At 39.9% G+C, this 23242-nt stretch overlaps 1 non-coding gene and 1 gene segment (V, D, J or C); one reads left to right on the top strand and one right to left on the bottom strand.

Annotated features, from left to right (window-relative positions):
- The first annotated feature begins 5740 nt into the window (after positions 1 to 5740).
- LOC127679589 (small nucleolar RNA SNORA17) lies at positions 5741 to 5878 on the top strand. Its single transcript, XR_007976869.1, has one exon. It is a non-coding gene; the product is annotated as a small nucleolar RNA SNORA17 (small nucleolar RNA).
- A 405-nt stretch (positions 5879 to 6283) lies between these two features.
- LOC127677958 (Ig kappa chain V-V region L6-like) lies at positions 6284 to 6843 on the bottom strand. The segment is given in 2 exon segments: positions 6284 to 6606; positions 6728 to 6843. Coding segments are annotated over 2 exon segments (378 nt in total).
- Positions 6844 to 23242: the final 16399 nt, after the last annotated feature.

Genomic DNA, 23242 nt, shown 5'->3' with positions numbered 1-23242 from the left:
CAATCTCCATCAATATTCCAACTCAATTCTTCATAGAGTTAGAAAGAGAAATTTGCAAATTCATTTGGAATAACTAAAACAGGAGAACAATGAACACTATTCTCAACAATAAAACAAATTCTGGGAGAATAACTTTCCCTGACCTCAACCTGTATTACAAAGCAATAGTGGTAAAAAAAAAAAAAAAAAAAAGAAAAAAGAAACAAAGAAACAAAGAAAGAAACAAAGAAAGAAACAAAGAAAGAAACAAAAAAGAAACAAAGAAAGAAACAAAGAAACAAAGAAATATGTCTGGTGTTGGTACAGAGACAGACAGAAAGATCAATGGAATAAAAATGAAGACCCAGAAATGAACCCACATACCTATGATCACTTGATATTTGACAAAGGAGCTAAAACCATCCAGTGGAAAAAACACAGCATTTTCTACAAATGATGCTGCTTCATCTGGAGGTCAGCATGTAAAAAATGCAAATAAAACCATTCTTATCTCCTTGCACAAAGCTCAAGTCCAAGTGGATCAAGTACCTACACATAAAACCAGATACACAGAAACTAACAGAGGAGAAAGTGGGGAAGAGCCTTGAACACATGGACAAAGGGGGAAATTTCCTGGACAGAACAGCAATGGCTTATACTCTAAGATCAAGAATTGACAAATGGGACCTCACAAAAGTGCAAAGCTTCCACAAGGTAAAGGACACTGTCAATAGGACAAAACAGCAAGGAACAGATTGGCAAAAGATCTTTACCAATCCTACATCTGACAGATGGCTAATATGCAATATATACAAAGAATTCAAGAAGTTAGACTCCAGAGAACCAAATAACCCTATTAAAAATGGGGAACAGTACTAAACAGAGAATTCCCAACTAAGGAAAACTGAATGTCTAAGAAAAACCCAAAGAAATGCTCAAAATCCTTTGTCATCAAGGAAATGCAAATCAAATCAACCCTGAGATTCCATTTCACACAAGTCAGTATGGCTAAGATCAAAAATCCAGGTGACAGCAGATGCAAGCAAGGATACCATTGTTGGACGGATTGCAAGTTGATACTACAAGTTTGGAAATCAGGTTGTTCAGAAAATTTAGATATAGAACTACCTGAGGACCCAGCTATATGACTCCTGGACATATTTCCAGAAGATACTCCAATATGTAATAAGGACACATATGCCACCATGTTCATAGCAGCAATGTTTATAATATCCAGAAGTTGGAAACAACCCAGATTTGCCTCAACAGAAGAGAAGATACAGAAAATGTGGCATATTTGCACAATGGAATACTACTCAGCTATTAAAAACAATGAATTCATGAAATTTGCAGGCAAATAGATGGAGCTTGAAAGAATGATCCTGAGTGAGGTAACTCCATCACAAAAGAACATGCATGGTATTTACTCACTGATAAGTGGATATTAGGCAAAAAGTATGAAATATACACTATATAACTCACAGATCACATGAAGCTCAAGAGGACAGAAGACCAAAGAAATAATGCTTCCATTCTATTAAGAAGAGGGAACCAAACAACCAAGGGAAGTAGAGGGATGGAGGTACTTGGAAGGAATTGAAGATGATGAGCAGGAAAAGGGGGGAATAATCAGGTATGGGGGGAGATGAAGGAGATGTACAGAAGGTCAGGAAACTGAACAGAGGAGTGTAGCAATGGGGGATGGGGTTCTGGGGGTAGCAATCAGGAAGTCTCAGACGTCAAGAAAGCAAGAGCCTCCCATGACCCCATGGGAATGTCATTAGCTAAACTACTACACATGGGAGAAGGAGAACCTGTCCAGACCATATCCAGATGTTAAGCATGGGTCCCCAGTTGAGGGATGGGGCCACACAACCATCTCCAAAATATTAACCCAGAATTGATCCTGTCTAAAAGAAATACAGGAAAAAAAGAGTGGAGAAGAGCCTGAAGGAAAGGGCATCTAGAGATTGTCCCACCTGGGGATCTATCCCACATGCAGACCCCAAAGCCAAGCACTATTGCTGATACCAAGAAGTACTTGCTGACAGGAGCCTGATACAGTTGTCTTCTGACAGGCTTTGCCAGATCATGACCAATACAGATGTGGAGGCTCACAGCCACACATCAGACTGAGCACAGGGACCCCAATGGAGAATTTAGGCAAAGGACTGAATGATTTGAAGGGGCCTTATCTGGCATCAAGGGGAGTGGAGGCTCTTGGTCTGGTGAAGGCCTGGTGCCCCATTGTAGAGGAATGCTAGGGCAGTAAGGTGGGAGTAGGTAGGTGGGCGGGAAAGCATCGTCTTAGAAATAGGGTAAGGAGGATAGGATAGGGAGTTTGTAGAAGGGAAACCGTTTGAAATGTAAATAAATAAAATATCCTATTAAAAAGACATACTCTGAAAGTTTTGTATAAGGTCACATCTTACACATATAGAAAAAAGGGATAGCAAAGGCAATATTTTTATAAACAAAATACAGCTTATGTCAGGAGCACAAAATGTGGAAAATAATTATATAATAAAGGAAACAGTTCAACAAAAGGGGATGTCTCAGGTTCCTGTCTCTTTTAGTGGATAGTGTTGAGTACAAGGCATTTAGGATCAGAATGGGTTTTCACTCAGCCTCACCAACATTGGTGGTTTCTGAGAGGGCACATTTTCACTATTATCCTGAGGTAGATATGATGTCCTTGTTACTGCAATTGATGAAGCCAGAAAAGCATGACACTTGACATATTGATAATGAGTTCATGCTCCAATGCCCTCAGATGGGACCAATATCTCTAGGTTTTTAGCATTTCTCTCTCACAGATCACCACCTCATTTTAAAGCTGCACCACTTCAAGGAAGGATGTTTTTGTTCTGCTCTGTATCACTCTGGAAGGAACAAATATATGTTATATGCTGTAATAAACTCCAAAATCTTCAGGCTCCACTCTGCTAGTCTTAAGGGTAAAATTTGTGCCTGGCTCACTACCACTGAACCTGTCTGGGACCCCTAAAAATTGGTTGGAAACCTGTAGATCAGGAGCTATAGAATTTGGCTTGGATTCTGCAGCTACCAAAGCAAACAAGTATATTCATTACTAGAACGAAGGCTATGATTAGACCTGCAAAAGATAAAGGCTTGACCTCCAAGACTGAAAGCAGGGGCAATGAGTTTGGGTCATAACAACATCACCATTGGAAGCTGAAATTATGAGAGAGAAGTGCAAAATTATGGACAAACTTCCTGATCAATCTTTGCAGTTCCTTTCTAGATGAGATGTTTTCTTTTCACATAATTCTTTATACATTAAAATACCCTTTTAAATGAGACAAGTCAAATGAATGGCCTAAGGAGCTTGTAAGCATAAATAATAATATGATCCTGTTCCTTCCATATCATATTCGTCATTATAGGACAAGTTATCTCTTATCTGAAATGGCCATCACACAGACATAACTGTCACAGGCCCCATTCTAGAGAATAAGACCTGTCTTCTCCAACATAGATAAAACACAGGTGTTGAGCAATGGGATTCAGGGCTCATCCTACTATACATTCTTAGTCCTCACATCCCTTTGTTCTCACCAGGAATCAAGAAATACAATACAGCCAACAGCGGAACAGGCAGCTTCATTTTGAGGAAGCCGCCTAAGGAGACTTGTCAATCAATGCAAGATAATAAACTGAGCTTTTATCTTGAACTAACAGGAGTGAGTCTCCCCAAGGGAGCAATATGCAAAGGCCTAAGTTGGTAATACAACAGACATAGGATGAGAGTCATGCAGGTGTCTCATGATCCCAAATTCACAGAAAATATCTCTTTTGACAGAGGACACAATAGTAAAACCATGTGGGCTGTTTGGTAGGAAAATAACATGCTAAAACCTGGCAATCTGGACATCAGAGCCTTAATAAGTGCTGTATTACAGAAATACAAGGTGTGAAAATGAAGACATATGTGTGATATTGTTCTCTTCAAGTTGACAATCTATGTTTTTGTTCCACTTTTCACCAATTTTATAGGAAAATAGCTATCATTTTCTGAATGTTACATGTATCAGATAATAGCTTTGCTCCAGGTGATCCACTGAATTTGACTCTGGGAACATGAAAAGGGCAAAATTTGCCCTGTCTACAAGAAAAACATGGACAAAAATTGAGCAGGGACTGAAGGAACGGCCAACCAATAACCTGGCCAACTTGAAACCCATCCCATGGGCAAACACCAATCCCTGACTCTATTAATATTACTCCATTATACTTGCAGATGGGAGCATAGCATAACTGTCCTATAAGAGGCTCAATCCAGTAATTGACTAAAACATATGTAGTGAATCACACCTTAATATTGGACAGAGCTTGAGAACACAAATGGAAAATTTGGGGGAATGATGGGAGGGTCCCCGAAGAAGATACGACCTCTACAGAGTCAACTATGAGGGGATACGAACTACCAGCAGAGTCAACTAACCTGGACCCTTTTCCACAAAGCAAAGAGCATACATGGGCTGAACTGAGGGTCCTGGCAATATATAGGAAATGTGCACCTCAGTCTTCAACATAGTCTTCATGTGTGACTCCCAAAATCTGGAACAGATCCTGTCCCTAAAGCTGTTGGCTATAAAAGAAATCTCTTCTTCTAACTATGCTGCCTTGTCTGGCCTCAGTGGAAGAGGATGTGCTGAACCCTGCAGAAACTTAATGCACCAGGGTGGTGCATGCCTAACTCATGTTCTTGCAAGCAAAGAAAATTAATGCATTGAATCAAATAAAAAGTTGCATATGAAGGAAGGTGTTAAAAGTAAGAGTTCAGTATTAAAGGGAAGAGGAGAATTGGGTGTGTAAAGAAAATAAAAAATAATTATTATTTATGTTTTTTAATTCCCAGAGTATATTATAAATGAAAACAAAACAGAATGAAGAGAATAAGGGATTACACTGAATGAATACAAACTTACATTGTGTGTTTCCTAGAAAGAAGAGGAAAAGTTCTGTATGAAGATATTTTTACATTTGTTTATTATGTGTTTATTTATGTATGTATGTATTTTTAGGCATATTCATTACATTGTATATACATGAAAGACAGAATACAACGGGTGGGAGTCAGGCCTCCCTGCAATGTTGATCTAGAGAAAACATCAAGTTATTTGACTTGCTAAGAGGCATGTCCATGGAGAGACATTGCTTCCAGGGACAAAACACCAACCAAAGAGTACACATAGGGAGACCCATGCCTCCAATCACATATGTAGCACAGGATGGCCTTGTTGGACACCAATGAGGGGAGAGCCCCTTGGTCCTCTGAAGGATCAATGACCCAGTATAGGGAAATGCCAGAATAGGGAAGAAGGAGTGGGTAGGTTGGTAACAGAGGGAGGGTGGGTGGGATTGGGGGGGGGGTTCAGAGGGGAAATGAGGAAAGGGGATAACATTTGAAACTTAAATAAAGAAAATAATATAATAAAAATAAGCAAATAAATATATAAATAATTCAAGTTAGCTATGCATCATTGAACAGGGGCTTTCTCTCCAATCCCCAAAATGAGATTTAAATATATGATGTTTCCAGTTCACTATTAAACTCAATATAATGTCATTAATATTCCTGAGTTTCTGAAGTTGGTAAACTCAGTCTATAGTTTATGTAGATAGACAGGGGACAGCATAAGTAGGAACACCAGAACCCTAGAAAGGTGGCACTATGGCTTCTTACTTTATTCTTCTCTCTTGCATGAAATTAAAGTGATTGAGACTGTTGTGCACTAGTGCATCAGAGAGGCACTGCAGGTGTGTCTTTTGTGTCACACAAGTGTCAAAAGGAAACAGTGAAGAGAGGGGCTATGTCTATGTTCATCTCATTGTCCTGACCTATGAACATCTGACTGATTAGTAGCCTAGCATTCCCTGAATGAAGTAAGCCTAAGCAACCACACTAACATGAGGCAAAAGAAGACAGTCTTCTAGGAAGGGGATCCAGAGACTAGAAGAGGCCTATGACTAAGGCCATGGGCATGAGTGAACCTGAAACAGGCAATTCTTTCAAAGGGCCACTAAGCTGGACAATGTGGTAAATGGGCCCAAGGTGACCACCAGACAAGAACCATGAGGCCCAGACAGGGAGCTGGCCTGATAAAACAACCAGTCTGAGACCATAATGCATGAACAGGGTGGAGCACACCAAGACCACACCTGACAGGAACCCAGACTCTCAGAGAGTCCTATGACACCTGAGAAAAACTTTGAGTGGGTGATTCATGAAGAGAAGCAGCTGGGCCAGTCAAGCCTCTCACTTCTGCTTCCATGGGGTTTATGTTATGACTTGTATCATTGTGGGAGGGTATTCATCATACTGTAGACAGTAATAGACTCCCATATCTTCAGACTCCACATTGCTGATGGTGAGAGAATAATCTGACCCAGACCCACTGCCACTGAACCTGGATGGGACCCCATCTTCCCGGTTGGTTGCATCATAGATCATGAGCTTGGGAGATTTTCCTGGTTTCTGCTGGTACCAGCTTAAATCACTGTTTATGTTCTCACTTGCCCTGCAACTGAGACTGACTTTCTCTCCCAGAGAAGCAGACATGGAGGATGGAGACTGAGTCATCTGTATGTCGCATCTGGTTCCTAGGAGTAGAGACATAATGAATATCCATATAAGTGAGCATGATAAATGAGGACATTCCCCAATTGCCAGTCAACACTAACCACCTTGTAACAGTGAAATTCCTATTTTAGTTCATTTTACCTGGAAACAAGAGCAAGAAGAACCCAAGAAACTGAGCAGGGGCCCTCTTGTCCATGCTGAGTCCTGACTGCAATGACTATGGCACTGTATATGCGTGACTGGTTTATGAAGATGTCCCCAGGGCTGTGCAGTGAGGGCATGCAAATAATTAGGAACCAATTATTGCAGGGTACAGCTGCAGGACTTATCTGTCTCAGCACTTAGAACAAGCCCAGTGTCCCCTGGTGCCTGAGATCAAACCATATGCATGTCTCCAGAGAATCATTTTTCAAAGATTTAAAATTATAGATGATGTCTCCAATGTATGTAGTCTCTATTTTGAACAACATATTTCAAAGACATACTGGGCTAACATAGAAGAGTATCCTGCTATTGGGGATATATATCATAGAAGAAACCATCAGATTTTTAACTTACTCAAGTTATTGTGATTGGTTAAAATATTGCTAAGTGTTCCCCTTGTGAGGTGTTTGGAGTAAACATTTCTTGAAATTAAAAGGATAATTTATCATAACCATTTCACTGAATTAAAACATGGTATTTTACAGGGTTTTGCTAACTATAGTTCAAAGAGCAGAAATGTACAACACATACAAATGCACATATAAAACTTTATTCTGAGCAACCTGTATCACTTGAAGTTCTGACTCCATGTGAAGATCATGATACTTTCATACTCAGTGACTAAATGGGTACAACTTTTGCTTGGTTTGGGATGCACCATATTTTCTTCTTTTCTACCATTTGCTAATTCTTTCCATATTTTCTCATCATAAAGGATTGACTATGATGATTTAATTGAGTACTATAATAGAAAACAGTGCTATTTTCCTATTTAGTTCTGGAGAAGTAACTGGAGGTTTTATCCTCACTCAGGCAGCAGCCTCACTGTCTGCCTGTAGGTTCCAGTCTCCAAACAAGCTATGATGTATAAATGTTTGTGCATCCTTATAAAACAAGTACTGGATAACACAGATCACACATATATATGTTTATTATGACCATTCAACCTTACCCAGCATCAAGAGACACATGATTTATTCAGTCTTTGATATTTTGTCCTAAAGCCAGGGAATCCTTGGGTACTTTCAGAACCTAACTATGGAAGATCCTGCAATATGCAGCAAGAGTCTGAATAAGCTGATTTTCCAAGAGCCTTACTTGAGTGATGTGTGAAAACAAACATCTAGTAATAAAGCAGCTTCTTCAATACACAGAGCACCATCCCCATCAAGAGTACAATACAGCAGCTTTTGAATTGATTAATGGTAATGCTACCTTCGCTGTCTCTGTACTGCACTCTCTTCCTGCTAATATCTGATGTCTGTGTCTGTGTCTCTTTGATTTTTGAGGTTTGGAAAACATTCCTACATTCTCATATGATTGCTTCAGGATCTGAGGAAGATTTGCTCAGGACACTTTTAGTGGTTGTTAATAGGAGGATGACAGTTCCTGTCATCTTAAAACAAGTGAATCATGGAATTGCAGGGCATCTAGGATCTGAATACTTACCACACCCTCTTTTAATGATATGTTAAAATATGAAGGGAATTCCAGAAACACTCAATAATCCATTATCAATAGGACTTAGATTGGATTAAGTACTAAATGATTTTGTTTTGGATTATATCTTCCTTTGAAAGTGTTTGATAGCATTACAGTTAGCATTGCTGCCTTCTGAAAACATTCAAAAACATCTTAAGAGACTCTAACTCATATATATATATATATACACCTGTACATGTTGAGATTTGTGTGTCTCCCTACTCTATTTATTAAAAAGTAGGAACTCTGATTTTTTTCTTAGACTTCAAAAAGATCATGTTTTAAGGAAAGGATACAAGCTTTCTGGAGTAATGGAACTCAATGAACCTTCCTATAATTATTCAGATCTAGGCTCTAGAACTTTTAAATTGAAATTGTCATGTCAAAAGGACTTGCCAGGTATAGTTAAGTTATGAGTTTGAGATGACATGTACATTCTAAATTATGTGGGTGAGATCAATATAGGTGCATGTGTCTTTGTAGTAGAGAGAGGAGGAGTTGAGCTATACAGAGTGGTTGTTACAGTAGAAAAGAGAACTGTGGGGCATAGTACACATTGTTCAGGTTAAGGTGGTAGTTTCCTGAAAGAATAAATGTCAGCATTAGTCTGACATTTAATTAGGCTAATTCAGGAGATAGCTAACATCCTGAACAGTAAGGAAATTATATTTTAATCAATTCTGAAGCTATTGGCATTTAGCCACAGAAAACCAATTGAAAACCCTCTTTGATTTCTCTAAGCCTGTGGCTTTCCTAAATGCTCCAATGTTTCTAGAATTGCTATCATGTGGTGATAATATGAACAGAACTTTAACATGAGAGCATTTCAGAGTTATTCATGGCTATGAAACCATTATTGTCAGATGTGAATGACTCTGGGGAGAAATACTTGAAAATTAAGTTTAAAGGAGGTTATGATTCTTTTCTCTCACAGAATCTCAAGTGTTTACCAATCATAATTCCAATGGACTATTTCTGGGCCTGTGTTGACTCAAAGCATGGTGGGAAAGGGTACATGAAGTGTAAAAGCTTTGTTAAAGAATGAAAGGATGAAAGCAATACAGAGTGACCATGAGAGAAAAAAGAAAGTGCTAAAAACAAAAAACAAAAAACAAAAACAAAAACGAAAAATACCTTTACTTCACACACACAGCAGTTACTTTTTGCTCCTAACTAGATACATTCTCTTATTTTCTTCCACTTTCTAATGTTTCCTAATGGTATAATCTACCAAAAATTAAGATTTCAACACAGCCATTTGGGAAGACACTATAGATTCAAACTATAACATTAATTTTTTGGCCCCAAATGTTCAACTTTGTCTTAAAATGAAAAATACATTGGGACAAATTTTGACTCTGTCAATCCTTACAGCTCTTGCAGTTTGTAAAAGTTAAGTCAAAAGGCCCCTGGGAAACTCAAGAAATTATTTTAAGGATAATATCAAACAGAATCTGTACAAAGAGAAACTAATTATTTTTTAATGTCTGTAATGGTGTACTGAGGAAGATATTCTATATGAATATAGCCTGTTCTATATAAAGAGATAATGTCTCAAAAAGGGAGAAAAGAAGAAAAACAGAAAAGGAGCTTTGCACTGCCAGCAGACAATGGATCATAGTGAACATTTTCTTTTCTAAAAGAACATATTAAAAAATCTCAAGCAACAAGTGAATGAAAACAAGACCATAACCAAAAAGCCTAAATGTTAATCCATGAGACACTATGTCAACCATGCAGAGCATGAAATAACTGTCAGGAAACCACACAAGCTGGACTATTCTAAAAGTAAGACTTTATCCTCTCTATCCATATGTTTTCTGTCTTGGGTTGGCTTCATTTCTACCCTACGCTTTTCAACACTGACATTACATGTCCTTGACATTACTTTCTTCCTAGGGAATCTGTTGTATCCTTTACTTCATCACAATAAAATTATTCATATCTTTCAGAAAATACCTACATTGATGTCAAAGATGCCATATACATAAATATATACTTACACACACACAAGAATATACAAACACATACACACATACATATAGTCTCAGAAACATTATAATGAAATCTTTTAGGGCCTCCAGAACTAAAATATTGTTGCTTTCTCTTTTTCAGCAAAACCAGCTTCAAGTAGCAGTGACTCTGTAGTTGTACAAAGGTGCCCTCCCTATGACAGAGAGGAAGCAAGAGAGTAATTGAACCAGAGAATGGGGACAAAAATGAGCCTTCACATCTAAGACCGCAGGGTCATACATTCCAATTCAGTCACCTTTCAGATTCCACAGACACCATGAGCAACATCACCTGTAGAAGATTCCAACCACAAGGTTTGAACACATTGCATATCTGAAAGGTAACTTTTAAAATAAATATTTCTATTATATTCCTAATATCTGGGTAGGAGAGAATTTAAACATTAATACTCTGGAGGAGACTGATGTTTTTTCTCTTCTTTCCCTTTTTATTACTGATTCTTTGGGAAATTCAAAACAATTCTTTTGAGCATATTAATTCATGAACAACCAAATTCTTTCAAAATAATCAATTGTCTATTCACCTTATAATCCACTTCTTCCATTATTTTGTTCCCTTTAAGACATGTGTTTTATATATATATATATATATATATATATATATATATATATATATATATATATATATATATATACTCCAAGTATGTAAAGTCAATGAGTAAGAGATTAAAACAAAGCAGGATACTATGAGGTCTGACACATCCCTAGTTCTGAACTAGCTTCATTTCCAACAATCACAAGACAGAGTAACAATATTATCATCATTAAATAACCTATAGATGTCTGTTAAAACCATTTGGTTAATAACTTCCATGAGTTGCACTGTTTCTCTGTTTAGTTTCTGTTTCCATGATCTGTCCATTGGTAGGAGTGGGGTAAAGAAGTCTCCACTATTATTGTATGAGGTTCAATGTGTGCTTTGAGATTTAGTAGTTACTTTTATGAAAGGTATATTTGAGCTTATTAATTCATAAACTTACCCTTTGGGGCATAGAAGGTCAGAAATGAGAGTTCATCTTCATAGGTTTTTCCTTTGGTGAGTATAAACAATTTCCTCTTCTTTTTTGATAACTTTTGATTGAAAGTTGATTTTATTCAATATTAAAATGGTTACTCCAGCTTTTTGCTTGGCACCATTTGCTTCAAAATATTTTTTTACCAGCCTTTTACTCTGAGGTAGTGTCTGTCTTTGTCACTGAAATGCATTTCCTGTATGTAGAAAAATGTCTGGTCCTGTTTACATATCCAGTCTTTAAGTCTATGTCTTTTTATAAGAAAATTGAACCCATTGATATTAAGAGATGTTAAGGACCAGTGTTATTAGTCAGGCTCTGGCAGAGCATATCAGGAGACAGTTATATCAGGCTTCTGATAGCAAGCACTGCTTGGCATCAGCAATAGAGACTCAGTGTGGTGGCTGCCTATGGGATGAATCCTCAGGAGGGACAATCTCTGGATTCCCTTTGCTTCAATCCCGCTCCAGGCTTTGTTCCTGTGTTTCTTTAGACAGGAGCAATTCTGAGTTAATATTTTTGAGATAGGTGGATGGCACCATCCCTCAACCAGTAAATATGCCTAAACTCTAGAAAATGGTCTCTCTTACCATTGTTACCCAACAATGTCATACCCATTCAGCTAATGCCAACCCCACTGGGTCCTAGGAGCCTCTACCTTTCCAGGTATCTGGGACTTTCTTCTGACTACCCCCAATTCCCATCCCCCATTACTACACAACTCTGTTTAATTTTCTGACTCTCTGTACATCTCACCTGTCTCTTCTCACAGCTAATCCAGACCCTTCCCATTTCCCCCACTCCCTCCCTTTTTCTCCCCAAGTCCCTCCCAACCTCTCTCTACCTTCCCTGATTATTTTGTTCCCTCTTCTAAGTAGGACTGTAGTACCCACATTTTGGTCTTCCTTCTTTTTATCTTCAAATGGTCTGTGAGTTGTATCATGAGTATTCCAAGATTTTTGGACTAATATCCACTTATCACTGAGTACATATCATATGTGTTCTTTTGTGACTAGGCTACCTCACACAGGATAATATTTTCTAGTTCCATCCATTTGCCTATGAATCTCCCAAAGTATTTTTTTAATAGCTGAGTAGTGGTTCATTGTGCAAATGTACCACATTTTCTGTATCCATTCCTCTGTTTAAGGATGTCTGGGTTCTTTCCAGCTTTTAGTTATTATAAATAAGGCTGCAATCAACATAGAAGAGCATGTGTCCTTGTTATATGTTGAACATATTAGGATATAACTCAGGAGTGGTATAGCTGGGACCTCAGTAGTTATGTCCAATTTTCTGAGGAACTGCCAGACTGATTTCCAGAGTCCTTGTAGCTTCATGTAATCCCACCCGCAGTGGGGTACTATTCCTCTTTCTCCACATCCTCTTCAGCATCTGCTGTTACCTGTGGTTTCCACACAGACACAGACACACAGACACACAGATACACACACACACACACACAAGGTCATGTTTTTATTTTTATTGTAGATTTCTACAATTAAAAGTCTATACTTTTTTTCTCCATGCAACTTAAGGAAAGGGTTTTAGTTACTAGTTAAAAGAGCTCCAAAATTTGTGCACAGTCCAGCAAAAATAAAAAACAATTTAAAAACATTTTAGAAAATTAAAAAATATTAAAAGAAAACAAATGATACTTTGTAAGAAGATGGAAAGTGTAGAGCAGAATTGGAAAAATAAAATCTGCTCCTTTTTTTGGTTAACTGTGTTTTTTATCATAGCCTGATGAGGGATATGAGGTGGGATCTCAGGCTTGTTTTGATTTGCATTTCCCTGAAGAATAGGTTGTTGATGGCTAAGGTGCTTATCGGCCATTTGAGATATTGTGTAAATTTGATTTTGTCACGGAATATCTTAGTTTCTCCATGTATGATAATTGAGAGTTTCTCTGGGTATAGTAGTCTGGGCTGGCAGTTGTGTTCTCTTTGTGTCTGTATGACATCTGCCCAGGATCTTCTAGCTTTCATAGTCTCTGGTGATAAGTCTGGTATAATTCTGATAGGTCTGCTTATATATGTTACTTGACCCTTCTCCATTACTACTATAAATATTCTATCTTTGTTTGTGCATTTGTCTGTTATGTATCAGGATGGATTTCTAAAAGTAAGTAGGACTACATCTCATAACTGCTAAGGATGGGGTTTATGCCAAAATTGAACATCCTCACCAACAAAATCAAATGGTTTTGAGATGATGCCCAAAGTCACTGAGATGAGACAAAAATTAAAGAGCATGCCTCCTTCTATGCATGGGTTGTTGGTTCCCTCCCATACAAGTTCTCCATCTCGATCACTTTTCCTCATTAAACCAATACTTATATTTTTGCCCTGTCCTTTGGATATTTTACTTACTGAACACACCTTCATTTATATTTCTCTCTATGCCTGAACAAGAGTGTTCATGTAAGCTCTCCTAGTAGTTCTCATCACATAGCAGCCCATTTAATTCCTGAGGCACCTGATAGAAATTCTTTTGGGCAGTGTGGAGTAGTTCTAGATGCAAGGGACCTTCATAAGTTTTGCCCCCAGACCAAATTTATTTCCTTTCATCAGTCCTACATTTCTCCTGCTCCCTTCCTTCCATGCTCTCCATCCCTGTGTTGCTTCTGCTGCCTACTTGTGTGCAGCACATATGACAGTGTAATCACTCACTATCTTTCTGAATGACTGCACCAGAAAGAAAAAAATATTCCCTAGAATTCTTTACCTCATTGTACGACAGTCCTTGACTTCATTCACTGCCACTCTTACTTTATACCTGGTGGGGTGTCCCTCTGCCTCTAAAATTCAAGGTGAAATATCATTTTCACTAGACACAACCCTTCTACTTTTTCCCTTTTACTCCTGACTATAATATTTCTGTGGACTCCTTAGAACCAAGGCTGCAAATACCTCTCAGGCTCTATGGAGACACATTCCTCTCATGCTACAGCTTTACACAATGACTGACCCCTTGCTGGGCCTATGGACATAACTGACTCTGATTTATCAACATTCTCCAGACTCTTCCATCCCCTAAAACTTCCTTAATCACAACTGATTAGCTACTGTTATCTACCAACTTAACAATGATGACTTTCTTCCTATTCTGACCCAACTCACTGCTGAAAAATACAGCCCATTGAGAGAAAATCCTTCCCTACCCCATATGGGAGCACCTATCTGTGAGAACCCACCTCTTCTTTCTGAATCCTTTCTGTGTCTTCCTCTTTCACTTCTCACCATCTTCAAGAAGTTTGGTGTTTTTTTTTTTCTGTAATGGAATCATATATTTTCAACCCTATAAAAATCATTTTTCTAAACTTTCTTAGGAGCTCAAGTTGGTAACCACATGATCCAACACCATACTAAGTTAAAACTCTTCTGATCAATATAACCTGAATAAGATGTTTATTTCCTCATAGCAGATAATATCCAAAGGATAGTAACCAATACTATATGGTCCTGAACCAGATTTAGCACAAATCAAATTCTTTTGATCTCAAAGGTAGAACTGAGTGTACCAATGGACAGGAACTTAGTACCTCTGCAGTGCATCAAGATAACTGACTTCCCTGTCTCCCCTAAGTGAAGGTTTTCAGGAAGGAGGCTGAGGAGGCTCCAGAAACTGAAAAAGGAAGTGAGAATGCATGTGCATGAAGAGAATAAACACCAATGACTGTCACATTCACACACAGAAGAGCTTCACAGTAGCAGCTGATGCAGTGTCACCAACAGCATCAGCAGGTTTCTGTAAGAGGACATAGCACTGTGAGAGGCATGTTATCACTTTGCTGACAGTAGTAATCTGAAACATCTTCTGGGAGCATGTTATCAACTGTAAAACCAAAATCTGTGTCATAACCACTGCTGGAGAACTGGGACAGGACTCTAGAATGATAAGTATTGCCTTCTGAAATAAGGAGCTTAGGAGCTTCCCCTGGCTTCTGCTTGTACCAGTCATATCATCATCAATATCTGTGCTGGTTCTGCAATTGATAGTGACTTTTTCTCCTGCAGCCATGGACAGGGATGCTGGAGACTGGGTCACAGTTGTTTCTGCCCTAGAATCTGTTTATTGAAGAAAAGTAACAAACACAAATCAAATGTACCATAAATATACAAAATGCAGACTCTCAACTTCTTTGCAAACTATATAATACTGTGGAAACTGTAAACACTTAACAAATGTCATGAGAAAGATAAATTCTTTCCCTTCCAGAGATACAGAGGAGAAGAAGGCTGAGGAGATAAGTTAGGGACAGCATGGCCATGGCCTTGAGTGGTAGAAAGCTTCCTATGCAGCTTGATGTCATGCATTATATGTCCTCAGAGAGGCTGAGGTGGTAAAGGGAGCAAGCAAATTACAATGAAAATAGAAGTGGGTAGTGCAGTTGAGCTCAGAGCATAGTAGTTGAGTTCCGAGCAATTTAGTTTGGGTAGTTAGGAGGCAGTCTTTCCAAGCAGACCCATTCAGTCAAAAGCTGAGAGAAGCCAATTTGAATCAGTCAGCTTGGAGAGGAGTTTGAGCCAGAGCAACTCAGTTGAACTAGCCAGCCAGAGTTCAAAGAGAGCTAGGTAGAGTGAGTTAATTCAGCAGTAAGTTTTGGAGGCTGAAATATTCTAGGCATAGGCTAGCATGCAGAGGCTAGAAGTTGTAGCCCTTCATGGTCTGATATTGCAGAAGATATTATGCAGGCTAAAAGCTTTCAGGCCAAGGCTGAAAAAATCTGGGCTCAGCCCAAGCTATGTATCATAAAGCTTGGGTATGGCTCTCATCTTATCTGAGGAAATAAAAGTGACATATTTGTTTTTAATAAATATATTTATTTTATGTATATGAGTACACTGTAGCTGTCTTCAGACACACCAGAAGATTGGATCCCATTACAGATGGTTGTGAGCTACCATGTGGTTGCTGGGAATTGAACCCAAGACCTCTGGAAGAGCAGTCAGTGCTCTTAACAGCTGAGCCATCTCTCCAGCCCAACATTTTCATTTGTTATTGTCTGATTCCCCCCCCCCAACTCACCACAGAAGAGTTATAGCCATTTTGTTTCATGCTTGCCAGCTATTTCATATTGTAGCTGTAACATGCCTGTTAGGCATTAGCAAAGAGAAATTACTTGGCTCAAGTACATGCTGATCATATATACTGTTTTGTTCTGTATATTCTGAATGTTACTCTGAGGTTTGATAATATTCAGAAATTCTATGGAGATTTATGTGGGACTCATCAAATCAAAGGTCAATATGAACTGTTAAGTCTAAAATATTTTGAATCAGAGCTGACCACTGGAAAGGCCTTCCTGTACCTATATATGTATGAGGTCACTGTGGTTTTTGTGACTGACACTGAAAAATGTTACTAATAAGTCAAAAAGTTGTGATTACAATACTAATGCTCTGTTACCTCAATGTTCTGACATTCCCCTGTTCACCACCCATCCACTACCCCACTTACCTTACTCAAGACCAAGCAGGTTAAAGGTTAGCTGATAATACTTTGCCTAGTATGTCAAGTGCTCTCCTTACCCTTTAAACTTTGAGCCCGTTTGTTTCTAAAACAAGCCTACTTAAGAATAGACTAATTAGGTTTTTCCTTCTTGCCATCCTGGATGTCCAATATTATGGTGTATATTCAATAAACTATTCTTACTTAACTGAAATAGTGTAAGATTTGAGTAGTGGTTATAAAGTTTGATTAGTGATTCCTGAACCCTAACACATTAATTATAGGCAAATTAATAACAACAAATGTCCATCACAGATGGGAATATGGATGTGTTGTGGATTTCTGTTTGTATTTTGATGCTAATTCTGCTTTCTCAAGAGAGGCTACCTCAGATAAGGAGTGGATCATGCTCTCAAATGGCTTCATGAGAACCTGTTCCCTACCTTAACTGGTTAAATAAAGGCTAGAACCTGTGATTGGACAGTGGAAGGAAAAGGTGGGGCAGGAAGTTTTAAAGAAGAGGGAGAAGGAGGAAGAAAATGAAGGATGGAGGGAGAGAAAGATGTAGGACGAAGAGTTGGAAGATGGAGCAGATCCACGTGGCCTGGAGGAGCCACAAGTAGCTAGGGATTTCATAGCTAGGCAATAGAGTAATATAGTGTTATATCTGCCCAGTCTACGCATGCAGCCTGTAAATATATTAACTGAGTTGTGTGTTCTTTGCATAAGCATATTGGGGTTGGAGATTCACTGACACAAATCTGGCTGATATAAATATAAGTCTCTAGTGTTTTCCTTTAATGGGACTAGAGGATGCTGAGTGAGATTAGCATGGCTGTTATCATTTTGAAGACCAGCCACAGGAGGAACAGATGGATGGTTGGAGCTAGTTGTTGGGGTTGGTTGCGACCTCTACTCCCAGCACCTAACTGGAGAAATCGTAGGATTTATTTTTAATTACATGCTACATGGATGTCCCTGTATACTTGCCTAAGCTTCAATCACTATGTCTTTAAGTGTCTCAATGAGATTCACCTCTACCAGTGTGTACTACTTTCTGTGTCCCCATGAATAGGTTCTTCCTTAGAATGTATCAGGCATCCTCAAAACCTCACTAAGACACCTTAGGAAACCTGAAGAACAATGAAGTCTCTGCTGCATAAGGGTTGGTGGTGAGGATCTTATTGACCTTTGGGCATATCTGTGGGGAATTGTTCTAATAGCCTTAATTGATATGTGAAGACTGCCAAAAAGCTGTGTCTCATTCCTTCAGTTGAGGTCTAGGAATATATTAGGAAAAAATGAACTTACCCTAATTTCAATAGTCAATAAATATTTGTTGTAAAATGAAAAGGAGAAAAAATACTGTTCCTGTGGTTGGCACTATTGCTGTCTTAAACAGCCCCTAATTTTGGTCATAAGCATCTCTTGTCTTTTTCTAGTTGTGATGGACTAACCAACAGTTGGTATGTGAGGCAAATAGGGACCCTATTTGTGTTATAGTGTATTAGGATTATATGATTTCTCTCCCAGTTTCATTTATGTAGTTATGATTATAAGATGCTGACAAAAAAGCAACAGGGAGAAAGGGTTTGGTGTAGTTCACAAGTCTAGGTCACAATCCATCATAGCAGGCAGTCAAAGCAGTAGGAACTTAAGATAATTAGGCACATCATGACTATGGTAAGGAGAGAAATGACCTTTATTTTGATTGGTCCTAAGTGAAGCTTATGGTTATGAAATTGCTTAAGGTTAACATATAAAACATAACAGGATATGTGGTCAGCATGACCTGCTCTGAATCAAGCTATTTTTCTGAATCAATAACTAATGACTTGCAGGCATGGAAGAAAATTTTGAAAGCTATATTGGGAAGGAGTAGACCTCACCAATAATCATGATATTTTGTGAGAGAAAAAAAATCTATTTTCAATAAAAGGAAAGAAGCAAAATAATTTTTTTTAAAAATGAAAATAATAAAAGAAAAAATATTTTTTAACTGGCAATAAGCCAGAAATATTCTTGGGTTTGTATGTAGCTTAGTTCTTGCCAGAGGCCAGAGATGCCAGAAGTGATTAAGCCAATGTATCTTTGAACAGAAGCCAGGAAGCTAAGATGGGAATATTTCCTTATCTCTTTACCCTAAAATAACTTTTAAAAGCCACTGAGGGTATGTCACCCGGAATAAGAAATGTATTGTAATCTGGGTATGCTCCCTACTCCACCCAGTAAGGTACTATTGAATAATTTCTATCCTTTCTAGTTTTTTTAGAACTCTGGCTGGCTGTTTCAATTCAGCTGTTCTGGCTTGAATTCCTCTCCAAGTTAACTGATTCAAGCTGGTTTCTCTAAGCTTCTCACTAAATTGTTTCCCTTGACCTCAAAATCTAGCAATTTGTTCTAATCTTTGGCTCCTTATTCTCTGGGTTCAATTGACTCTACATATCTTCACTAATTCACAAAGGAACTCAACTCCACTGCTCTCACTGCCTCTCTTACTCACAAACTCAACTTGAAATTTCCACTCAATTAAATTCACTGAACTCTCAACTCTCTATGCCACTCTTTTTTTTAAACATTTTTTATTCGATATATTTTTTATTTACATTTCAAATGATTTCCCCTTTTCTAGCCCCTCCACTCCCCAAAAGTCCCATAAACCCCCTTCCCTCCCCCTGTTCTCCCAACCACCCCTTCCCACTTCCCTGTTCTGGTTTTGCCCTATACTGCTTCACTGAGTCTTTCCAGAACAAGGGGACACTCCTCTGTTCTTCTTGTTCCTCATTTGATGTATGGATTACGTTTTGGGTATTCCAGTTTTCTAGGTTAATACCCAGTTATTAGTGAGTGCATACCATGACTGATCTTTTGAGACTGGGTTACCTCACTTAGTATGATGTTCTCCAGCTCCATCCATTTGCCTAAGAATTTCATGAATTCATTGTTACTAATGGCTGAATAGTACTCCATTGTGTATATATACCACATTTTTGCATTCACTCTTCTGTTGCGGGATACCTGGGTTCTTTCCAGCTTCTGGCTATTATAAATAGGGCTGCTATGAACATAGTAGAGCATGTATCCTTATTACATGCTGGGGAATCCTCTGGGTATATGCCCAGGAGTGGTATAGCAGGATCTTTCGGGAGTGATATGCCCAGTTTTCTGAGGAACCGCCAGACTGATTTCCAGAGTGGTTGTACCAATTTGCAACCCCACCAGCAGTGGAGGAGTGTTTCTCTTTCTCCACATCCTCGCCAACACCTGCTGTCTCCTGAATTTTTAATCTTAGCCATCCTGACTGGTGTAAAGTGAAATCTCAGGATTTGTTTTGATTTGCATTTCCCTAATGACTAATGAAGTTGAGCATTTTTTAAGATGCTTCTCCGCCATCTGAAGTTCTTCAGGTGAAAATTCTTTGTTTAACTCTGTACCCCATTTTTAATAGGGTTATTTGGTTTTCTGGAGTCTAACTTATTGAGTTCTTTATATATATTGGATATAAGCCCTCTATCTAAGGTAGGGTTGATGAAAATATTTTCCCAATTTCTTGGTTGCTGATTTGTCCTTTTGATGGTATCCTTTGCCTTACAGAAACTTTGTAGTTTTATGAGCTCCCATTTGTCAATTCTTGATCTTAGAGCATACGCTATTGGTGATCTGTTCAGAAACTTTCCCCCTGTACCGATGTCCTCAAGGGTCTTCCCCAGTTTCTTTTCTATTAGCTTCAGAGTGTCTGGCTTTATGTGGATGTCCTTGATCCATTTGGAGTTGAGCTTAGTACAAGGTGACAAGGATGGATCAATTCACCTTCTTCTGCATGCTGACCTCCAGTTGAACCAATACCATTTGCTGAAAAGGCTATCTTTTTCCATTGGATGTTTTCATCCCCTTTGTCAAGGATCAAGTGGCCATATGTGTTTGGGTTCATTTCTGGATCTTCAATCCTGTTCCATTGATCTGCCTGCCTGTCACTGTACCAATAGCATGCAGTTTTTAACACTATTGCTCTGTAGCATTGCTTGAGGTCAGGGATACTGTGGAAAGCCGCGGCTGTATTCGCCATTACGAGATGGCACTGGCTTTCACTGTACCAGCTCCACTTTCTTAGTGGACAAGCTATCTGCGCAAGTGCAAGAGTATTTTCTCGCCAAATCTCTGCCCGACCCGGGGCATTCGAATGAGGTCATGAGTAAACAACCAATCAGGTGTGTACACGCCATGCCAAGGGGTATATAAGCAGCGTCCATGTTGGGCACGGGGTCTTCCTCCACGAAAAGCATCAATAAAGGCTTGGCTGCAGAAGGATCCTAGTGTTCTGTGTGCGTTCTTGCTGGCGAGATGAAAAGCGCGGGATATCTGGTGCTGAAACCCGGGAATCGCCTCACCATCGCCGGCACCGAGGAGACCCCCCTGGTCACGGGGTAAGGGTCCAGAACTGCAGTGATAAGGTAAAGGCTCTAAGAGGCATGTTTGGCCTTGATCTCTCCCATCTTTCTCCTCAATTAGCGGGGGAGATTGAAGCCTTCCGGATTGTTTTCGTGGCACTCATTCTCTTTCTTTTGGTTTCTTATTGCTTCCACCGGCGGTGGTGTTAAATCAGTGTCGCTAGGCACAGTCAGAAGGAAGTAGATAAGCCTCTGCTGTAGACAAAGGAACAGTATGGGGGCTTCACATTCGGTAGTCACAGCGCTGAGGTGTCTTTTGAGACAGCGCCATTTAAGGGTCTCAGCAGAAACTTTAAATTGTTTTGTTAGAGAGGTGGATCGCGTAGCACCCTGGTACGCATCTTCCGGGTCGCTAACACTTGCTTCATGGGAGAAGCTGGAGAGAGAACTAATTAGAGAACAACAGACCGGGAAACTAAAAGCGGGGACGATGCCTCTGTGGAAGCTTGTGAAGTCATGCCTTGAGGATGAGAAATGCCGCTCATCCATAAGGGCAGGGCAGGAAGTTTTGGAAGAGATTCAGGACAGCATGTCAGAAATAGAGCGGTGTAAGAGGACCGGTGAGGTCAAAAGGAGAAAAGGTGCACCCAAGAAAAAAGGGCCTTCCAAGGACTCTAGATCTGCGGAAGTGACAGGGGAAGAAAGTACGCCCCGGGAGAGAAAAGTGAAGGAGAAACAAAGAAAGGCAAGCGGGAAAGTCTGTATCTGTTCAGAGAGCTGGAGGCCCTAAACCTAGGCAACTCAGATGATCCTGACACAGATGAGCTTAGTCCCTCTGAGGAGGAGGAATTGGAAGATGAGGTAGCTCAGTATGAGAAGGAGAGATAACATCCAGACGACGCATGGCATATTAAGGCAGAAAGGGGCAAGAATAGAGGCCCCATAACCTCACGGCCTCAAGGCCCTGCTGCATCTCCGCCCTATGCGGAGGCGCCTCGGTCAGATTCGTTCCTCTCCCAGAAGGAGCAGAGAAAGTTGCAACATGCATTTCCAGTCTTTGAAGGGGAAGCAGGGGCTCGAATCTTTGCCCCTGTAGTGTTTCGTGAGATCAAAGAACTTGCAGAGTCAGTCCGTAATTATGGGGTTACTGCCAATTTCACTATCTCATTGGTGGAGTGGCTGGCTGATCAAGCCATGACTCCCGGAGATTGGCAGACTGTGGCCAAGGCTGCTTTACCTAATATGGGTCTATATATGGAATGGAAAGCCCTTTGGTACCACCTTTTACAGACCCAGGCTAAGGCTAATTCTGTGGCTGGAGAGGATCAGAGACAGTGGACCTTTGAGCTTCTGACAGGACAAGGACCTTTTGCTAATAACCAAACCAATTTTGCCTGGGGTGCTTATGGACAGATATCTACTGCCGCCATTAGGGCATGGGAAAGCCTCTCAATGAGAGGAGACCTGGGAGGACATCTAACAAAAATTGTTCAGGGCCCTCAGGAGCTGTTTTCAGATTTTGTGGCTAGAATGACAGAGGCTACAGGGAGGATTTTTGGGGATCCTGAGCAAGCCATGCCCTTGATACAGGCTACTCAAGAATGCAAAGCAGCTATAGCCCCTAGGAAGAGTAAGGGTCTTCAGGACTGCGTGAAAGTTTGTAGAGAACTTGGGGGTCCTCTTACTAATGCTGGCCTTGCTGCTGCTATTCTCAGAGCCAAAAGGGCTCGAGGGTAGGAGAGCAGAGACATGTTTTAACTGTGGCAGAACTGGGCATTTAAAAAGGGACTGCCGGGCCCCTAGTAAGAAGAGGGTGCCTGAGATTTGCACCAGATGCGGAAAGGGCTATCACTGGACCAATGAGTGTCGCTTGGTGAGAGACATCAGGGGCCGGCTCCTGCAGCCTGCTCCTGCCTTTGCCGGGGAATAAGGTGATGGTCCAAAAAACGGGCGTCAGGGCCCCAAGTCTCAGGGCCCCAAAACATATGGGACTGCAACAAACCGGTGGGGGATACGCCACCCCATAGAGCAACCCAGGGATCGGGTGGACTGGACCTCTGGTCCACAGCCCGATTCATGCTG

This window comes from Apodemus sylvaticus, chromosome 2, assembly GCF_947179515.1.
Source record: "Apodemus sylvaticus chromosome 2, mApoSyl1.1, whole genome shotgun sequence".
Taxonomy (NCBI): Eukaryota; Metazoa; Chordata; class Mammalia; order Rodentia; family Muridae; genus Apodemus; species Apodemus sylvaticus.
Note: the sequence above shows the minus strand (reverse complement) of the source record. Positions and strands in the feature narration are given on the sequence as shown.